Raw genomic sequence first — 14,790 nt, forward strand, 5'->3', positions numbered from 1 at the left:
ACACCCGGCCGAAAAGAGGGACATCCGGCAGAATTTCCGTCGGCACCAGAGCAATCCCGGAAGTAGAACGTTGTAGATATAGACTAACAGAGAAGCTATGCTAACAGAGAAGCAACTAGAGCTATCCCCCTAACGCTATGGTCATCGGAATAAGCAAGGAAGCAAGTCTAATATGATGTCGACTTAAAGCAGGAAGAGTAAAAGAGTAGATAAGGGTTAGGGTTAGATTAGTAAGAATGATGATAATAAAAGAAAGATCCAATGTAGATAGAGGTTATCAATCACACAAATATACGTCACGGCAAGCAGCATCAACCCTGCTTTTGATGACATCACTCTGGTGGAACTGCTAACAACTCATACAACTAATGGCGCTTTCATGCCACCTCGGAATGACAGGGACCGCCCCCGTGACTACGTTGTTTTTCCAACTACCAGCGTTCACATGTCAGGATGCGTGTTCTTCTTCTTCTGTTATATTGGCGTTTGGCATAACAACTTGTTGCATGACTGCCACCAACTGTTGGCCGTAGCCTAGAGCATCAGGTGTGTGAAAACATGGAAGCCACAATAATTTGCTGCTGTTTTCTTATGCGAGCATACAAACAGCACATCGTCAGGTGTTTGTGTTATCTGCAGGACAACGAACGGGAAAGAACACGGATAAGGTGTTTTTTTTATACATAGGCCTATTTATGAATAATTTGAAACGTGTTATGTCTGTGTATGTTTCTCAGCAGAGGCGTTTGTCCACAATAAATAAGTTTATTGTCATTGAAATATGTTAAGTGAGCCAAAGTCGCCTACATCAAACATCAGATGTCAACAACACGTCACCAACTGGGAAACTCGGTTAGCAAAATCTGGCCCGAGTTTCCCACCTCTGATTCCCACAGGAAGGGACGTGAATGATGACGTTTTCACTCGGAATAACGTTTTTCCGATGTCCATGAACGCACGGTAAAATATGACAAGTGGCAACTCTGCTATTTGTAAGGGGTCACAAGCCAAAGAGCTTGGGAACAACTGATTTAATATTTGCATGCTGTCTTATAAACTTTTATGTAAAATCTTAATTTAATAGTAACTACAGCAGTCAAATAAATGTAGAGGAGTAAAAGGTACAATATTTCCCTCTGAAATGTAGTGCGGTAGAAGTAGAAAATAGTGGCGAGGAAGGGAAGAAAACTTTGTAACAAAGTGGGTGAGATATCCTACCCTCAACACTTGTCCGTTGTGCTTGTCTACATACATTTGCCTAAATTTATTTCACACAATGAACTAGTTCTTTTCATATTGTATTCATTTTGAGTTTGCTATAATTTTACCGTTGTTTTTGTGTAACATTTCAGCACTTACTATCCCAGGTGTGTTTGTGTTAAAATTGTTACATGTTTACATTGACCACACAACCACCGTTTAGTTTCAGTTAGATTTAGGAAGTTGCAGGTTTGAATAGTTAATGGTTTGTTTCTTCAGACTCACCTTTTCTTTGTAACTTTGTCTGGTCCACCATTAAGGAATGTTTGGGGAGGAGCCACCGAGCATTTCCTGTGTATTTAAGGTCTTGATGATGTCATCACTGACATCTTTGGGCCGAACCAACTGATGGGGGTTTCTTGTGTGTAGAGATATTTTATATTTTTGTTTTAATGCATTTGAGGGGTCATTTGGGGAGTTACTTACATCGAAAATGTATGTATATTGTGTAGAGGACCACAAAGTGTACCTAGCTTTGTGGAGATTTTGTAATGTTAGAAATGTTTTGTGGGCTCACCTCTGGATGATGGGTCTAAGGTAGATTGAGAGCCCTATAAAGGCAGTGACATTTGCTGCTCAGGAGAAGAAAGAAGCTGTTCTGTCATGGACCATGCAGAGGATTTTATGTATGAATATGAAAAACGTAAAATAGACTGGAATGGCCTCCCGAGTAAAATGATATTTTTTTATATTAATGATTATAAATACGGTGGGTATATAAATTATAAACACCTAACACACAACTAACACACAATGAAGGAACCCAGTTCCTGAAATTAAAAAAAAAAATAAAAACCTTTCTGAGAGCATTTGTGACGTGAGATGGCTGATGTCTGTAAACAGACTTGCTGTTAGAGCTGTTGTGTCTTGGAGTTGCTATGTAACAACAAAAAAATGTCCAATGATTTACTGCGACGAAGATGAGACACAACAGCATCTCTTAATGGACTCCTACAGAGCAAAAGAAGTCTGGGACAAGTTAAAAGTGTATGGTGTAAATTTTGATCTTTCATATAAATCTGCAATGTACTGTATTATTGATGAGACTCTACCAGAGAAACACAAGGAACTGATACAAATAATCATATGTATTGTATGCTTCAAATTGTGGAAAACAAGAAGCTGTATGGTTATTCAACAGACTGTTATATATAGCGATGACGTGTGCAAACAAGTGCTCACTGAGCTAAGGAGAAGAAGATCTCTAGACACAAAACAGCTTCTTTCTTGGAACACTTTGACCCTGTGAATTACAGCACTTTATGAACGACTCTATGCACTGGACACACATTACAAAGCTTTATTTGCACATCTTGTTTCATTAGTTAAATTTTGTAATTGTTGTATGGTTTGTATTTTGATTGTTGTGACATGTAGCTTACTGTATGTCTAATTTATAAATTGTAACCTGTAAAACTTTAATAAAGCTCTTTAAAAAAACAAAGAAAGAACTGATTGATTGTACAGTGTATTGACAATACAAATGCATGTTTTTTTTTCATTTGGTATGAATAGATTTTGATATTTTTAGTATATAGTTTTCTTTGGATAGTTTTTAGATTGTATTTTTTATTTCAAGTCTCATTTATATATGTGTATTTGGCACACTTTAAATTAATACGAACTCTGGAATTCAAGATGTCTGCCTTCCTATCTTTTTAGACACTATAGCTATGCTACATGACACTGCCTTTTAACAACCTGATATATTAATTCTCTAACTGCAATGTACAGTAGGCCTATATTTTTTAAATGACTAACAGATGCTTAATGTCTTAATTCTACAAGTTTTATGGACCAATATTTCTGATTGAGTGGAGCAGGGTGTTGTGAAGACACCAGTCACAGAAAGAAGGTGCAACTAAAAAAAAAAAAAAGTAAAGGGAAATAACAGAGAGGTAAAGTGCAGCAGTGCAGACAGCCGTGGAATGAGCGAGCTGTGCCTCTGTGGACCCTGTCACCAGCTCAGATCTGAAGGCAAAGCGTCTGAGGGGGGGTGGGAGCAAGCTGATCTCAACTCTTTGCCTTTTTAAACTTCCCAAATGTGTCCTGCTGAATCCCTGCACCCCAAGCACAAAGAAGAGAAGATGTTTCCACAGCAACACAGTCGAAGATGCTCATACTGTTCGCTGTTTTAAGCTGGAGTCGTGTGTGTGCGTGTGTAAAGGTCAACACGTTTATTTATTTATTTTGTATATTGCACCTGTTGTTTTTGTATGTCTTATCTTTAATACATCAGGAGGAAACTGGAATCATCCATATTTTTATCTTTACATTACAGATGGAGCTATTATAAAAAAGTGATGTGGTGAAGAAGGACATTGGATGTTGGATCCCTAAAGGGAAATAACATGATCCTGTAATATGTCACTGGGGCAGCACAGCATGATGGGCTGGTTACAGAAAAGCTGCTTTACAAAATGAATGGGTGCTGGTGTCAACCCTGCCATCTCCATAGGAGCGGATTTGTAGTTGGAACTATTACATTGATTAAAATATAGGGGGATTTCAATATGAGATCAATAATCCTTACCTAAAATATATCAGAAATGACCCTTTAGTACCGCATCCTCACATGAAAATTGCATTCATAATTATAGAGCCACAAGATCTGTGTTGACCGGCTCCAACAGTGAAATGACAACTGGAGTTATTTCACTTATCTGAGCTGGTTTGGTTTTGTTCTTCAGATTTGTGGTGGTGGATACAGATAGCAGGTAGCTGTTTATTCATGCTCACAGCAGCGCCATCCTGTGGTATGAAAAGGTATTGCACACAATTATCCCCTGGCATTATCTTGTTTTCGATCTAATTTGACATCATCAGAGAGTAAATATCCTCCACACACACACTAACTCTAATCTGAAATGCAAGCTGTATTTCAGATTGTTTACCCTCCACTGCATCACATGATACAGTGGGTTATATATTCAGAATCTGTGATAAGAATTAAAACATGCATATGTTATATAGGTGTAAACACTGACTGCTATTATTGTAGTTACCTTAGCTTTTTGTTGCCTTCAAGTTCTGTGGGAAATATAGGGGTTAAGAGTTCAGAGCACATGAAATATGTAGTTTGTATTGGCATACTGTCCCACACTAATCCACTTTATTTTATTGTATATGATTCATTGTTGTCATTTTTATTCTATTTTTCCTTTTAAATCTGCGATTTTACCTGTATTTCTATTTTTAGTTTTAGTTTCCACTGTAAAGCATATTATGCTACATGCTCTAAAATATGCTAGGCCATGACTAAACACTGATTAACTAATTAATGTGGACTTATCTTTTCTGTGTTTTTCAGCCCAAACCATGCTAATCTGCATTCTGCAAAAGCATCATGTTTCTATTGAGACCCTTGTACCTTTTTGGAATGTGACAGATGAACAGAACACCTATTTTTCTCATGCCCTGTGTCAAAAAGATTTTGGTTAGATATACCAAATGGATAAAACGTAAGGTAAATGACATTCCGACTTTTGACATTTCTCATTTTTCTATATAGATCACTTAAACTCATCTGTTTCTGACATAATTGATATGATCATTCTTATGGGTAAATATATTCATTGTAGCAAATGGAGAAACAGCAAACCCTCCTTGTTTGTTTTATAAATTTCAAATTATTTTTCTTACCACTTAAAAAAATGTACTCGATCCATTACAATTGCAAGAAAGATTTGTGGGGATATATCTTGTTTCTTGTTGTTTTGATTTATGCCTGTTATTGTTGAATTCTCTTTACTGTACATGTTTATACTGTACTAGTATAATAGTGTAAGTAGCCTATTCTCTACAAGTGCTTGTATGTTCATTATGTGTGTTGAATAGCCAACAACGTCATCGACAGATAGATACATTGATATTTTAATCACGTAGTTAGGATTTACGAGGTGATCACGAATGCAGCATAAACCTTGGTGCTGCTCAGAGCTCTCTCCTCTCTTAATACATCCATGCTCTCATCCTTTGTGTCTCTTGTCCAATCAGCGCTCAGGTGCGGTTTGCTTGCTGCTGATTGGTCACGTAGGAGGAAGATGCGACTGCAATGGAGAATAGACTGGGGACTTTTCAAAGCGTCCTACTGATGTGATTAATATCGTTGAATGATTTCCACGCATTGGCTTGTCGCGGTATGTAGTTTAAGGCCTTTAGATTATTAGCTAGGCCTAGGCTACTGGAAGTCCGTATTTTTGTTTTGTTTTGTTGGATCGTTTGATGTGTGATGTCGGGCCCGTCGCGCTGCTTTGTAGCTGAAGTCACTCCCTAGAAATGTAGCTTGTGGTTACAACACTGGTAGAGCTATCACTGAAGGTAAGACAATGTTGAAACGGGACCTGGACATAGCCTAATACAGTTACGTCATGTTATTATGGTAATCTCATTTGGCTTGTGTAATCCCGGCCGGTTGTATCGGCTATAGGCTAACGTTACCTGATTCTTAGTGGGTCTTACTATGCACGGGCTGGTCAGCATGAGCGCTAACTACGTCAGACTGTAAAGTTATATACATTAATGAAAAGCACAACTGTTCAGATTCAGGACATGCTGGTTAACCCTTGTGTTGTCTTCCATTCGACCATTTACTTGTCGTCCTGAAAATCAACACTTTTTCTGACGTTTTCGTCTCTTTTATCACACTTTTGTCTCTTTTTTCAATGTTTGTGACTCTTTTTTTGACGTTTAACGCTTCTTTTCACTACTATGTATAAACACCACTAACACCAACTTATTACCAGTTTTACATTTACTACATTTTTGGAATTCATGGTCAATAAACCTCATTTATAGGAAATTATAACTAATTCTTGAGTTGAAAAAGCAGAAATTATGAATTATTTAGACTCATATTAAATTAAGGAAGAGTATATGTCAACTCTGGTTTTGAAATTTTTATATATATATATATATATATATATATATATATATATATATATATATATATATATATATATAACACCCAAAAGTCAATGAAAGTAGAGATCCTATCTTTTGTTGTACTTGCGAAGCACGATGTGTGGAATCATCCATGTTATTTTTGGGTAATTCAAATTAGGTAGTTAAAAGGAAACCCATATTTCTGATATAGACATTTTGAAAAACAGGTCAAATTTGGGCCTTCTTGTGTTAAGTCAATCAGGGGTGATAGCAATATTTGAAGAGTGACATACCATAATACATGTGCATATGACATAGGGGCTTTCAAGCAACTTTGCCCAACTTGATTGGTAGCACATGTACACACTGTTTGGAGAATGAGAAATAGCACATTCATTTGCACACTCCTGTGTGTTGCCGAACCTCCAGCTGCTCTTCTTGTAGGTGTTGCTGTGCGAACGATGCACGAGCGATGTCTGATGTTGAGGCCACGTACGCAGACTTCATCGCCTCTGGCAGGACGGGACGCAGGAACGCCATGCACGACATTCTGCAGAGTCCCGCCGACCCTGAGGGACGAGGACTGCCCCTCACCCTGTCTCTGTCCCAGCTGCACATCAACGCAGGAGGGGGAGGTAAAACTACTGCTACTACTACTCTACTGGAGTGTAATGTAATTTATTTATTTGATCCATTCTTTGTCAGGGATGACACAGTTGCATTGCATAAGAGTTTCTTTTAATGCGTTTGATTGTTGACTATTGGCTCCATATGGTTACATAATATGCCTTGCATGTTTAAAAAGCTGAACTGCCTTGTGGGACATATAGTAACTTTTTATCAAATCAGATATAATTTTTAAATTGTAATTCTTTATATCAACCTAAACCTAAAGATCTGGATTTTGTTTTGTTTGTTTGTTTTGTTCCTATGTTCTCATAACCTCTACTCAGCACTTACAACCTTTATTAAGGTTTGACCGAAACCTCCACTTTAGCTTTCGTGTTAATATATATTCTACAAGCAGCAGATAAAGCAAGGTTTCCAAGACACTTACTGTTCTTCACAAACATACCAAACTGGTTCGTTTCGTCGGGGGTTGAGAGATGACTTCGTAACATTTCTTAAAGGGGCTGAATGGAAAGAGATTTCTCGAGACTTTTGGAGAATGTGGAATTTTCCCAATTGTTTAGGGTGCGTCGATGGAAAGCATGTCACAATCAAAGCCCCAGCGAATGCTGGAAGTGACTACTTTAACTATAAAGGTGCAAATTCCATTGTGCTTATGGCCGTGTGTGACACGAGATATCGTTTCACTATCGAACTCGTCCATGCTTCCTGTTTCCGCTTTGTCGTGCGGCGATGAAAAAAATGGTCGCGCACTTTAAATCCTGGCGCGCCAGCGAGATCTACATCATTTTGATGTCACATTGTTGCGCGACAGGTCGGGAACGGCGACTGTAAAAAGGCCTTAATGAAGGTGCTCTGCAGTCAGTGTTGTAATGTAACGAAGTACAAATACTTTGTTACTGTACTTAAGTAGAATTTTCACGTATCTGTACTATTTCTGGAAACTTTTACTTTTACTTCAATACATTTTCTAAACAAAATGTATACTTTTACTTCACTACATTTCCCCTAAGCATCTTTGTTACTCGTTACTTGCAAGAAATGTTTTTGTACGTTGGAGTGAAAGATTCTTCCTCGCAATTATTTATTTTTTTCAGTTTCTGTTTTTGTCTTTGTTGATGTCAGGCTTTGAATTTGATGTTTAAAAATGGTGTGGAAACCCTGAATATTATGCTTTACTATAAGGAAGCCACAATAAAGTTCATAATCAAGGTTTTTCTTTACTTTTACTTCTAATAATTACATTTAATGTCAGAAAGTTACTTTTGATACTTAAGTACAGTAAATATCAGATACTTTAAGTAATATTCAAAAGGTGACTTTAACTTCTACAAAGTCTTTTTCTGGTAAGATACTTGCTTACAAGTACTTTATACAAGACTGTCTGCAGTTTAGGGTTTGGTGTATTTTTAAGAAAAAGAGAAGCGCTCTTGAGGAATAAAAGACTAGCTTAAAATATAGTCTCCAACTTGCATCAGCCATTATGTAGCTGTTTGGAAATAAGAGATTCTGTTCTTTGGATCTACAGCAATACATACAGTATGTTAACAGTAGGGTTGGGTATCGTTTGGGTTTATTCCGATACCGGTGCTAAAACGATAAGTTTTAAAAAGGTGCCGGTGCCTAAACGGTGCCTGAACCGAAATATATATAATATATTTATAATGTATATAATATAAAATATAAAAAACGACAGTTGACGACATGAAAGAACGGCTTGTTTATTGCTATGGCCATATGGTCAAAATTAAATGATTTATTAATAATGTAATGACAGTAACTTATAACAATGACTTATTTCACCAGTAAATTGCTGGTAAACAACAAAAACAAGCACAAGATGGGAAAAGGGTATTTTACAATAACTTTGAATGCAACCACTGGCGAGTTTCAAGTAAACGCACCGTCTGTGTTGTTTTTCCGACAACGGCCGCTGCAGTCAGACTGTTACGTCCCGGTGTTGGAATCCTCTACAGGGAAATACAGTCACACTTTACATCGCTTAACGTAAGCTGTCAGCATTTTAACCATTGTGTTTAATCCAGCTCCTAGCTAATGGTAACGTAGCATCCCGTGCAGCGATGCTTCTGAAAAAGTCAGGCTCCGAAATGAGGCACAAATATTTTCATTGTTATTCGGTCTTGTTACTACCGTTTACGTCGGAACCGGTGCCCTATTGGCACTGCGTTTCGGTACCCAACCCTAGTTAACAGATGTTATACAGCATATGCTCCAAAGTTCTAAAGAGTAACTTAACACTTACATGTACAGTCACATTATTACACTATCTATTGATCATGGTCCAATTGTATAGTGTTTATTGCAACAGAAGTTATCTTCCTCTTTCCAGAGAAAATCCAGTTATTCTTTCTGGTCTTTCTGTCTGGGTTCGGAATGTGTTTTTTGAGTTTGTGAAGGGGGGTGTTCAAGCTACAACTAGGTATTAAGTTGCTCTTTAAGGTTTTAAAAATCCAACCCAAACATATTTTGAAACGGTCAAAGCTACAGTAACAGTTTTTCTTGGCTGTACACCACTTACTAGCCATGTTTCCATCCACCCGTTTTTATGCAAATTAAGTCATGAAAAATGCCTTATGGAAACAATAAAATTTGATTGAATTTCATGAATATCGACACAAAGTTTGTACGTTTGATCTCATTGGATTTTCTCTTAATCAGTAAACGGCTTATGCGATAAACGGTGATGGAAATGTTATTTGCCGAAAAAATTATGAATTGCAATTACATTTTAGGTCACTTTATGGTTGCAATCCTCCATAAAACGAAGAAGTAGAAGTTTTAGGTAATTTCCGCCACGTGTGTCTGCTTTCTTTGCAGACATGGCGGGTGTCAACAGACAGATATAAGTGGACAAAATGTATTTCATGAGTGAATTATAACGGCTGTTTTAGATAGCAACGTGCATCTGCATCATCATAGCGATATTTTGATGCCGTTGTCTCATTATAGCCTGATATGTCGCTATCAGCTGGCACATAAGCACTATTACAACTTGTGCAATATGAATTATTTGTAGGTAGACAGCGCGATCCATTTTGGCTAGCAAAACTTCGTTCGCAAATGTTAGCTTGAGTGTTGCGATTCAGTGCAAAAATGAATGGAATACGAATACGAAAAACTTTATTGTCCACAGATGTGAAAGATTTTCTTCAGTTTCACCAAGAATACAAGAGAGACAGGACATTACAAACGGTACATAGCCGAGACGGCAAGATGGACAAAACAGACAATACATTTCATGAAAAGTGACATTACAAAGGTTACATTTACAAAAGTAAATAAATAGATACATTTTGCTGTTGGTACTCTAAAACGCCACCCTGAGGGTAGGAGTTCGGAATTCGCTTTGTAATGGATTGGAGGGGTCACTAATAATTTTCTCAGCTTTGTTTGTAATGCGTTCCTCATAAATACTGCTTAAGTGCCTTTGTGGCTTCCCTATAATTTTGAGGCCATGCTCGCTATTCTCTGAGGTTTGTTCCTCCTTTGGATGTTTAGGTTACCATACCACATGATCATGTTAAAATATAGGAAAACACATTAAAATGTCTCAAATCTATTCGATATACCAATTTGACCGCAAAACAGCATGTGACGCCATAACGCACAGGTTTTTATTCGCTTTAAAGCCGTTGAATGGAAGCACACTTTCACCAGCTTCATTTGCATGAACATGAATGTTTTAGCAAACTTCAGATAATTCGATTGACAAGTGGATGGAAACATAGCTATTGTCTTTTTATATTTTTGCACTTATTGTTGACCTGTAACATCAGCGTGACATCAGCATTGCCTATTGAGCTCTGTACGGCAGAGCTCCTTGCACATCATTTTTTGATATTCGTGCAAGCACCTGGTGCTGTTGTGCAATTGACTTTTTTATGGGCAATTACAAAGCTGGCCGAGGTAACACATTTGATATGGAAAGGCAGTTATCCTCTGTGAGTTGACTTTCGTACAACGTTGTTGTTAAACTGCTTCCTGGATGGTAGGAAAAGGCATGAGTTAATCTAACAAAGCTAAGTCTACAGCCATGCTAGCAGCTCTGTGAGTCTGTATTTAGGCACAGTGGTGCTTTGAGCTAAAAGCTAACAACAAAAAACATGCTCACATTGACAATGCTAACATACTGATGTTCAGCAGGTAATATTTACTAGGTCCATGTCATTACTAGGTTCTTGTCATGCAATATTGTGACTGTGCAATACTGCTTATACAACTGTTTACTATTTAGTCTCTTTACCTATTTAAGTATTGTTTGTATATCTTTAGAGAGTCATTTTTGTACTTTTTTTGCACAATCCCTTGCTGCTGCAACATTGTGAATTCCTCCGTTGTGGGATTAATTAAGCATTATAAATCTTCCATCTTGAATACATTTTGTGGGTGTTTTGTCATAAACAATATAGATATCTGGCAAATTTGAAATCCCATCTGACATTGCTATCCCTAGAGCCACGCCTTGGCTAAAAAGTAAAGGATGATTGGAACCCAGGAATATAGTCTGAAACATCCAAAAACGCTGATATAATCTGTCCTGTAAATTGTCCTCCCTTTTTTTCCCTTTTTTCTTCAGATGGAGACGACACTGATGACAGCCAGAGCTCTTCCTCCGCGGGCCACAGGGAGGTGGAGCAGAGGAACAGCTAACCTGCCACACACTCCTGCCAGTGGACAGAGAGCTGCAAGATGGAATCCAGCCGTCATTGTGATGAAGCCTTTGGTACAAAGTGGGCTGGTAGCCGGAGGGTAGCACCACCACTGCTGAGGTGCCTATAAGCAGGGCACTGACCCCCTAAATCCACTGTAGAGGCGCTGTGCTGCGATATGATCACCAAGCGCTCTCATGTCCCTGTGGCTCTGCTGTGCACTAGAATAACAGACTGTTGGCAAGGGTGTATTTCAGAGGTGGAGTAAACAGAGAGACAAATCTGTAGCTCATGTACAGCTGATTTTACTTCCAGTCTTAGTTTTAAACACAAAGGCTGAATGATTGGAATGAAAAGAGAAAGCTCCTATGTGAGTGTATGTGAATCTTGTAGTTGTGCAGGCAATTTGTAAGACCACTGAGACGTGCTGATGTAATGCAGTGGGACTAGCATGTTCGTAGTGATGCTGATAGAGATTATATTGCCAGTTAATGGCTTGTGCTTCCTTTAATTTGAATATACTTTAGAGGGAATTTGACTACTCAGCTGTAGTAAAACTGGAAACTAGAAAACACCACGGACAAAAACACTGGGGCTTGGTTACGTTATTTGTTGAAGGGTGTGTTCACTGATTTTGTTTTGTATGATAGACAACACCCAATCATATGTGAAATTGGCCTGTACTAGAAAGCAGCAGACTGGATGGTGGTGTGACCTACAATACATAATAATACATTTATAGTGAATTTGGATGATATATTTCAATGGCTCAGTGGTTAACAAAGATGATTATGGTGTACTATCTTTTAAAATGTTGATAGTCTTTTTTTTTTTTTTTTTTTTTTTTTTTACTTTTCTACTCATGCCATTATAATCACAACCGTAAAGGAGTATATTGAAATTTTGGGAAATATTCTAATTCGCTTTCTTGCCGAGAGTTAGATGAGAGGATTAATGCCAATGTTATGTACTGTATGTACGCTAAATATGTAGCTTGAGTCAGCAGCAAGGTTAGCTTATCTTAATATCAAATGGGAAAACAGCTAGCCTGGCTCTGTCTGAAGGAAACAGAATTCACCCACCAGCCCTTCTAAAGCTCATTAATTAACATGTTATGTCCTGTTTGTTTAATTCGTACAAAAACTCATATTATGCCAAACAATTTCTTGGCTGGGATCAGTTGCTAGGCAACCAGCGGAGACTCCGGCGAAGTTAGTGGTCGTTTTAACACTGAAGTTTTTGTATGGATTAAACAAATGAGATATAACGTGTTAATTAGTGAGCTTTGTCACTACCCAATCCGTACTGGAAACCTGATTTGGTTTTAACCTATCTCCTGGCCAATGGGTTATCCTGACCCCAATCATTCAATGGCAATGCCTAACCTTATTTCACAGCTTTGTTGTATACTGGATTGTGATTGGTCAATTGCAGCATTTTTTGGTTATTTCTGAATTAGTCTCGCATTGCCAGACCTTCCTTCACAGCGCTGTGGAGGACGGTCTGGCTAGTCCACACAGCATTTCGGGATGGGAGAAAAACGTGCTCTGGTTTATTGGCATTTCTCCAAACCAATCACAATCGTCATGGGCGGCGCTAAGCACCGGGCAGAGCCACGGTGGCGCTGCAAAATAGCCTCGGGAACGAACTTGTTTTGGTGGAACATGTGGACATTCAAAGGTTGTTTTAGTCGTGGAACAGAAAACTCAGATTGGACAGATAGTCTAGCTAGCTGTCTGGATTTACCCTGCAGAGATCTGAGGAGCAGTTAACCATAGTCCTCATTAATCCAACGGAGTTTAAAATTACAACACAAAGAAAGCGGAAGGTAGCGGACACCCGGCCGAAAAGAGTGAAATACGGCGGAATTTCCGGCGGCACCGGAACAATCCCGGAAGTGGAACGTTGTGGATATAGACTATTTCTGAATAACAGACCGTTGCAATGTACTGTACAACAGACCGTTACTATGGATGCAGTTTTTATCATAGACACTGGAGGACCATTTTTAAATCAATAAAACCATTTTGATAACCAGAATTTTCTGTCAAGTTATTGATTTCTTTAGTAAGTAAACCCCCTGTGCCACCCTGCGTAAAACAAATCAGGTTTCCGGTATGGATCAGGCAGTCACAGTCACTGTGCTGCTAGGCAGTTTTTTTTTTGTTTTTTTACTTAGCCAGGCTAGCCGTTTCCCCCTGTTACCAGTCTTTTAGGTATAGCTATGCTAAAAGCTGCTCGGTATGGTATCAAAGTTTCTGTTGATTCCTTCTGACCTTTGAACGACGGTACTATTTCCATTGTGTTCCACTGTGTTCCTCCTTTCTCTGTTTGGGTACATTTAAGTACTTTGGTTTCCTGGCGAAGTTGCTTCTTCTTATTTTAGAAAACAGGTGTCGATTTATGACATACTGTAGATGAGCTAGGTTAGCTAGTTAGCTAAGCTAAGCTAAACAGCTGCTTGCTCCAGCTACATATTAAGCATACAGTACAGACATCTAACTCTTGGGCAGTTAATAAGTGCATTTCCCAAAATGTCAAACTATTCCTTAAATGTAGATATGCAATACTCAGTGGAGCTTCCAGTTAGTGTAACATGTTTGTGTGAGACGTTTTTATCTCTGACATTGAGCCTAAACTACATTCCTGATTTTTTATGTAATAATGGATGCATCTCATAATCATCATCTGTACAGACCATCATGCATGCACTGTTAAAACTGTCTGTTTTGTTTTTTTCTCCCCAGTATAATCTTACTGTAATACTGCAGCTTGACTGTCTCATTCATAGTCATAATGATGGTAATAGGAAAAGTAAAAATCTTTTTCTATTACTCATTCAATCAGGTTTTCAAGTTGTAAACTGCCATGTGACTGCACAGTAGTGACTTCCACACGTTTCAACAACTCTGTATAAACCCAGCTGTTCATAATTCAGCATGTAGAAATATAGCAGGTGCATGATTCTGCAAAATGTGTAGGTGTTTCTCTGATTGTCTATAACCACATTTTCTACTCTGTGTCACAACAAAATAAATAACAGTTGACAGTCAAATGGAAAGTTTGTCTTGTTGTACTTCTGCAATTCGGCCAACAGGTAGCATTGTAGGAGAATTTACAAAACGCAAACAATAAAACATGCACTGAACTGCGAACTGCACATGCAAACTGTGGTAAATAATAAACTATGTATTATATTACTACATTTAAAATGATAAGGAAATGTGATAGGCCTGTTTGTTTGTGTCTTTTATGACTTATTGTATAACTCTTCTCTACTTCAACATTAACAAATGGAGTTTCCTTATATAAAGTCCTAATCTAATCTGTCTGCTGTGCCCCAGTG

At 38.1% G+C, this 14,790-nt stretch overlaps 1 protein-coding gene and 1 long non-coding RNA gene across 3 annotated transcripts in view; one reads left to right on the forward strand and one right to left on the reverse strand.

Moving 5' to 3' along the window:
* The window catches only part of LOC118495883, a 20,482-nt gene continuing 5,692 nt past the window's right edge, over positions 1–14,790 (reverse strand). The window contains exon 3 of the long non-coding RNA XR_004898323.1: positions 1–100. This is a non-coding gene — a long non-coding RNA (uncharacterized LOC118495883). The remainder of the gene's footprint in view (positions 101–14,790) is intronic.
* pkia (cAMP-dependent protein kinase inhibitor alpha) lies at positions 5,271–12,587 on the forward strand. 2 transcript variants are annotated; one of them, XM_031288127.2, is made up of 3 exons: positions 5,271–5,580; positions 6,574–6,779; positions 11,372–12,587. In XM_031288127.2, the coding sequence occupies exons 2-3, from the start codon at positions 6,617–6,619 to the stop codon at positions 11,443–11,445; spliced, it is 237 nt and encodes a 78-aa protein (XP_031143987.1). In that variant the 5' UTR covers positions 5,271–5,580; positions 6,574–6,616; the 3' UTR covers positions 11,446–12,587. The 2 variants fall into 2 exon arrangements, with proteins under 2 accessions (XP_031143987.1, XP_031143978.1); XM_031288118.2 differs by having other exon boundaries at positions 5,274–5,580; positions 6,589–6,779.

This window comes from Sander lucioperca, chromosome 9 (assembly GCF_008315115.2).
Source record: "Sander lucioperca isolate FBNREF2018 chromosome 9, SLUC_FBN_1.2, whole genome shotgun sequence".
Lineage (NCBI taxonomy): Eukaryota > Metazoa > Chordata > Actinopteri > Perciformes > Percidae > Sander > Sander lucioperca.

What these genes read in the sequence shown, in the direction of transcription:
- pkia (XM_031288127.2), top strand. Translation starts at nt 6,617, where the DNA reads ATGTCTGATGTTGAGGCCACGTACGCAGACTTCATCGCCTCTGGCAGG. An exon ending in CATCAACGCAGGAGGGGGAG is followed by an intron (nt 6,780 to 11,371) that starts GTAAAACTACTG and finishes TTTTTTCTTCAG; the next exon opens with ATGGAGACGACACTGATGAC.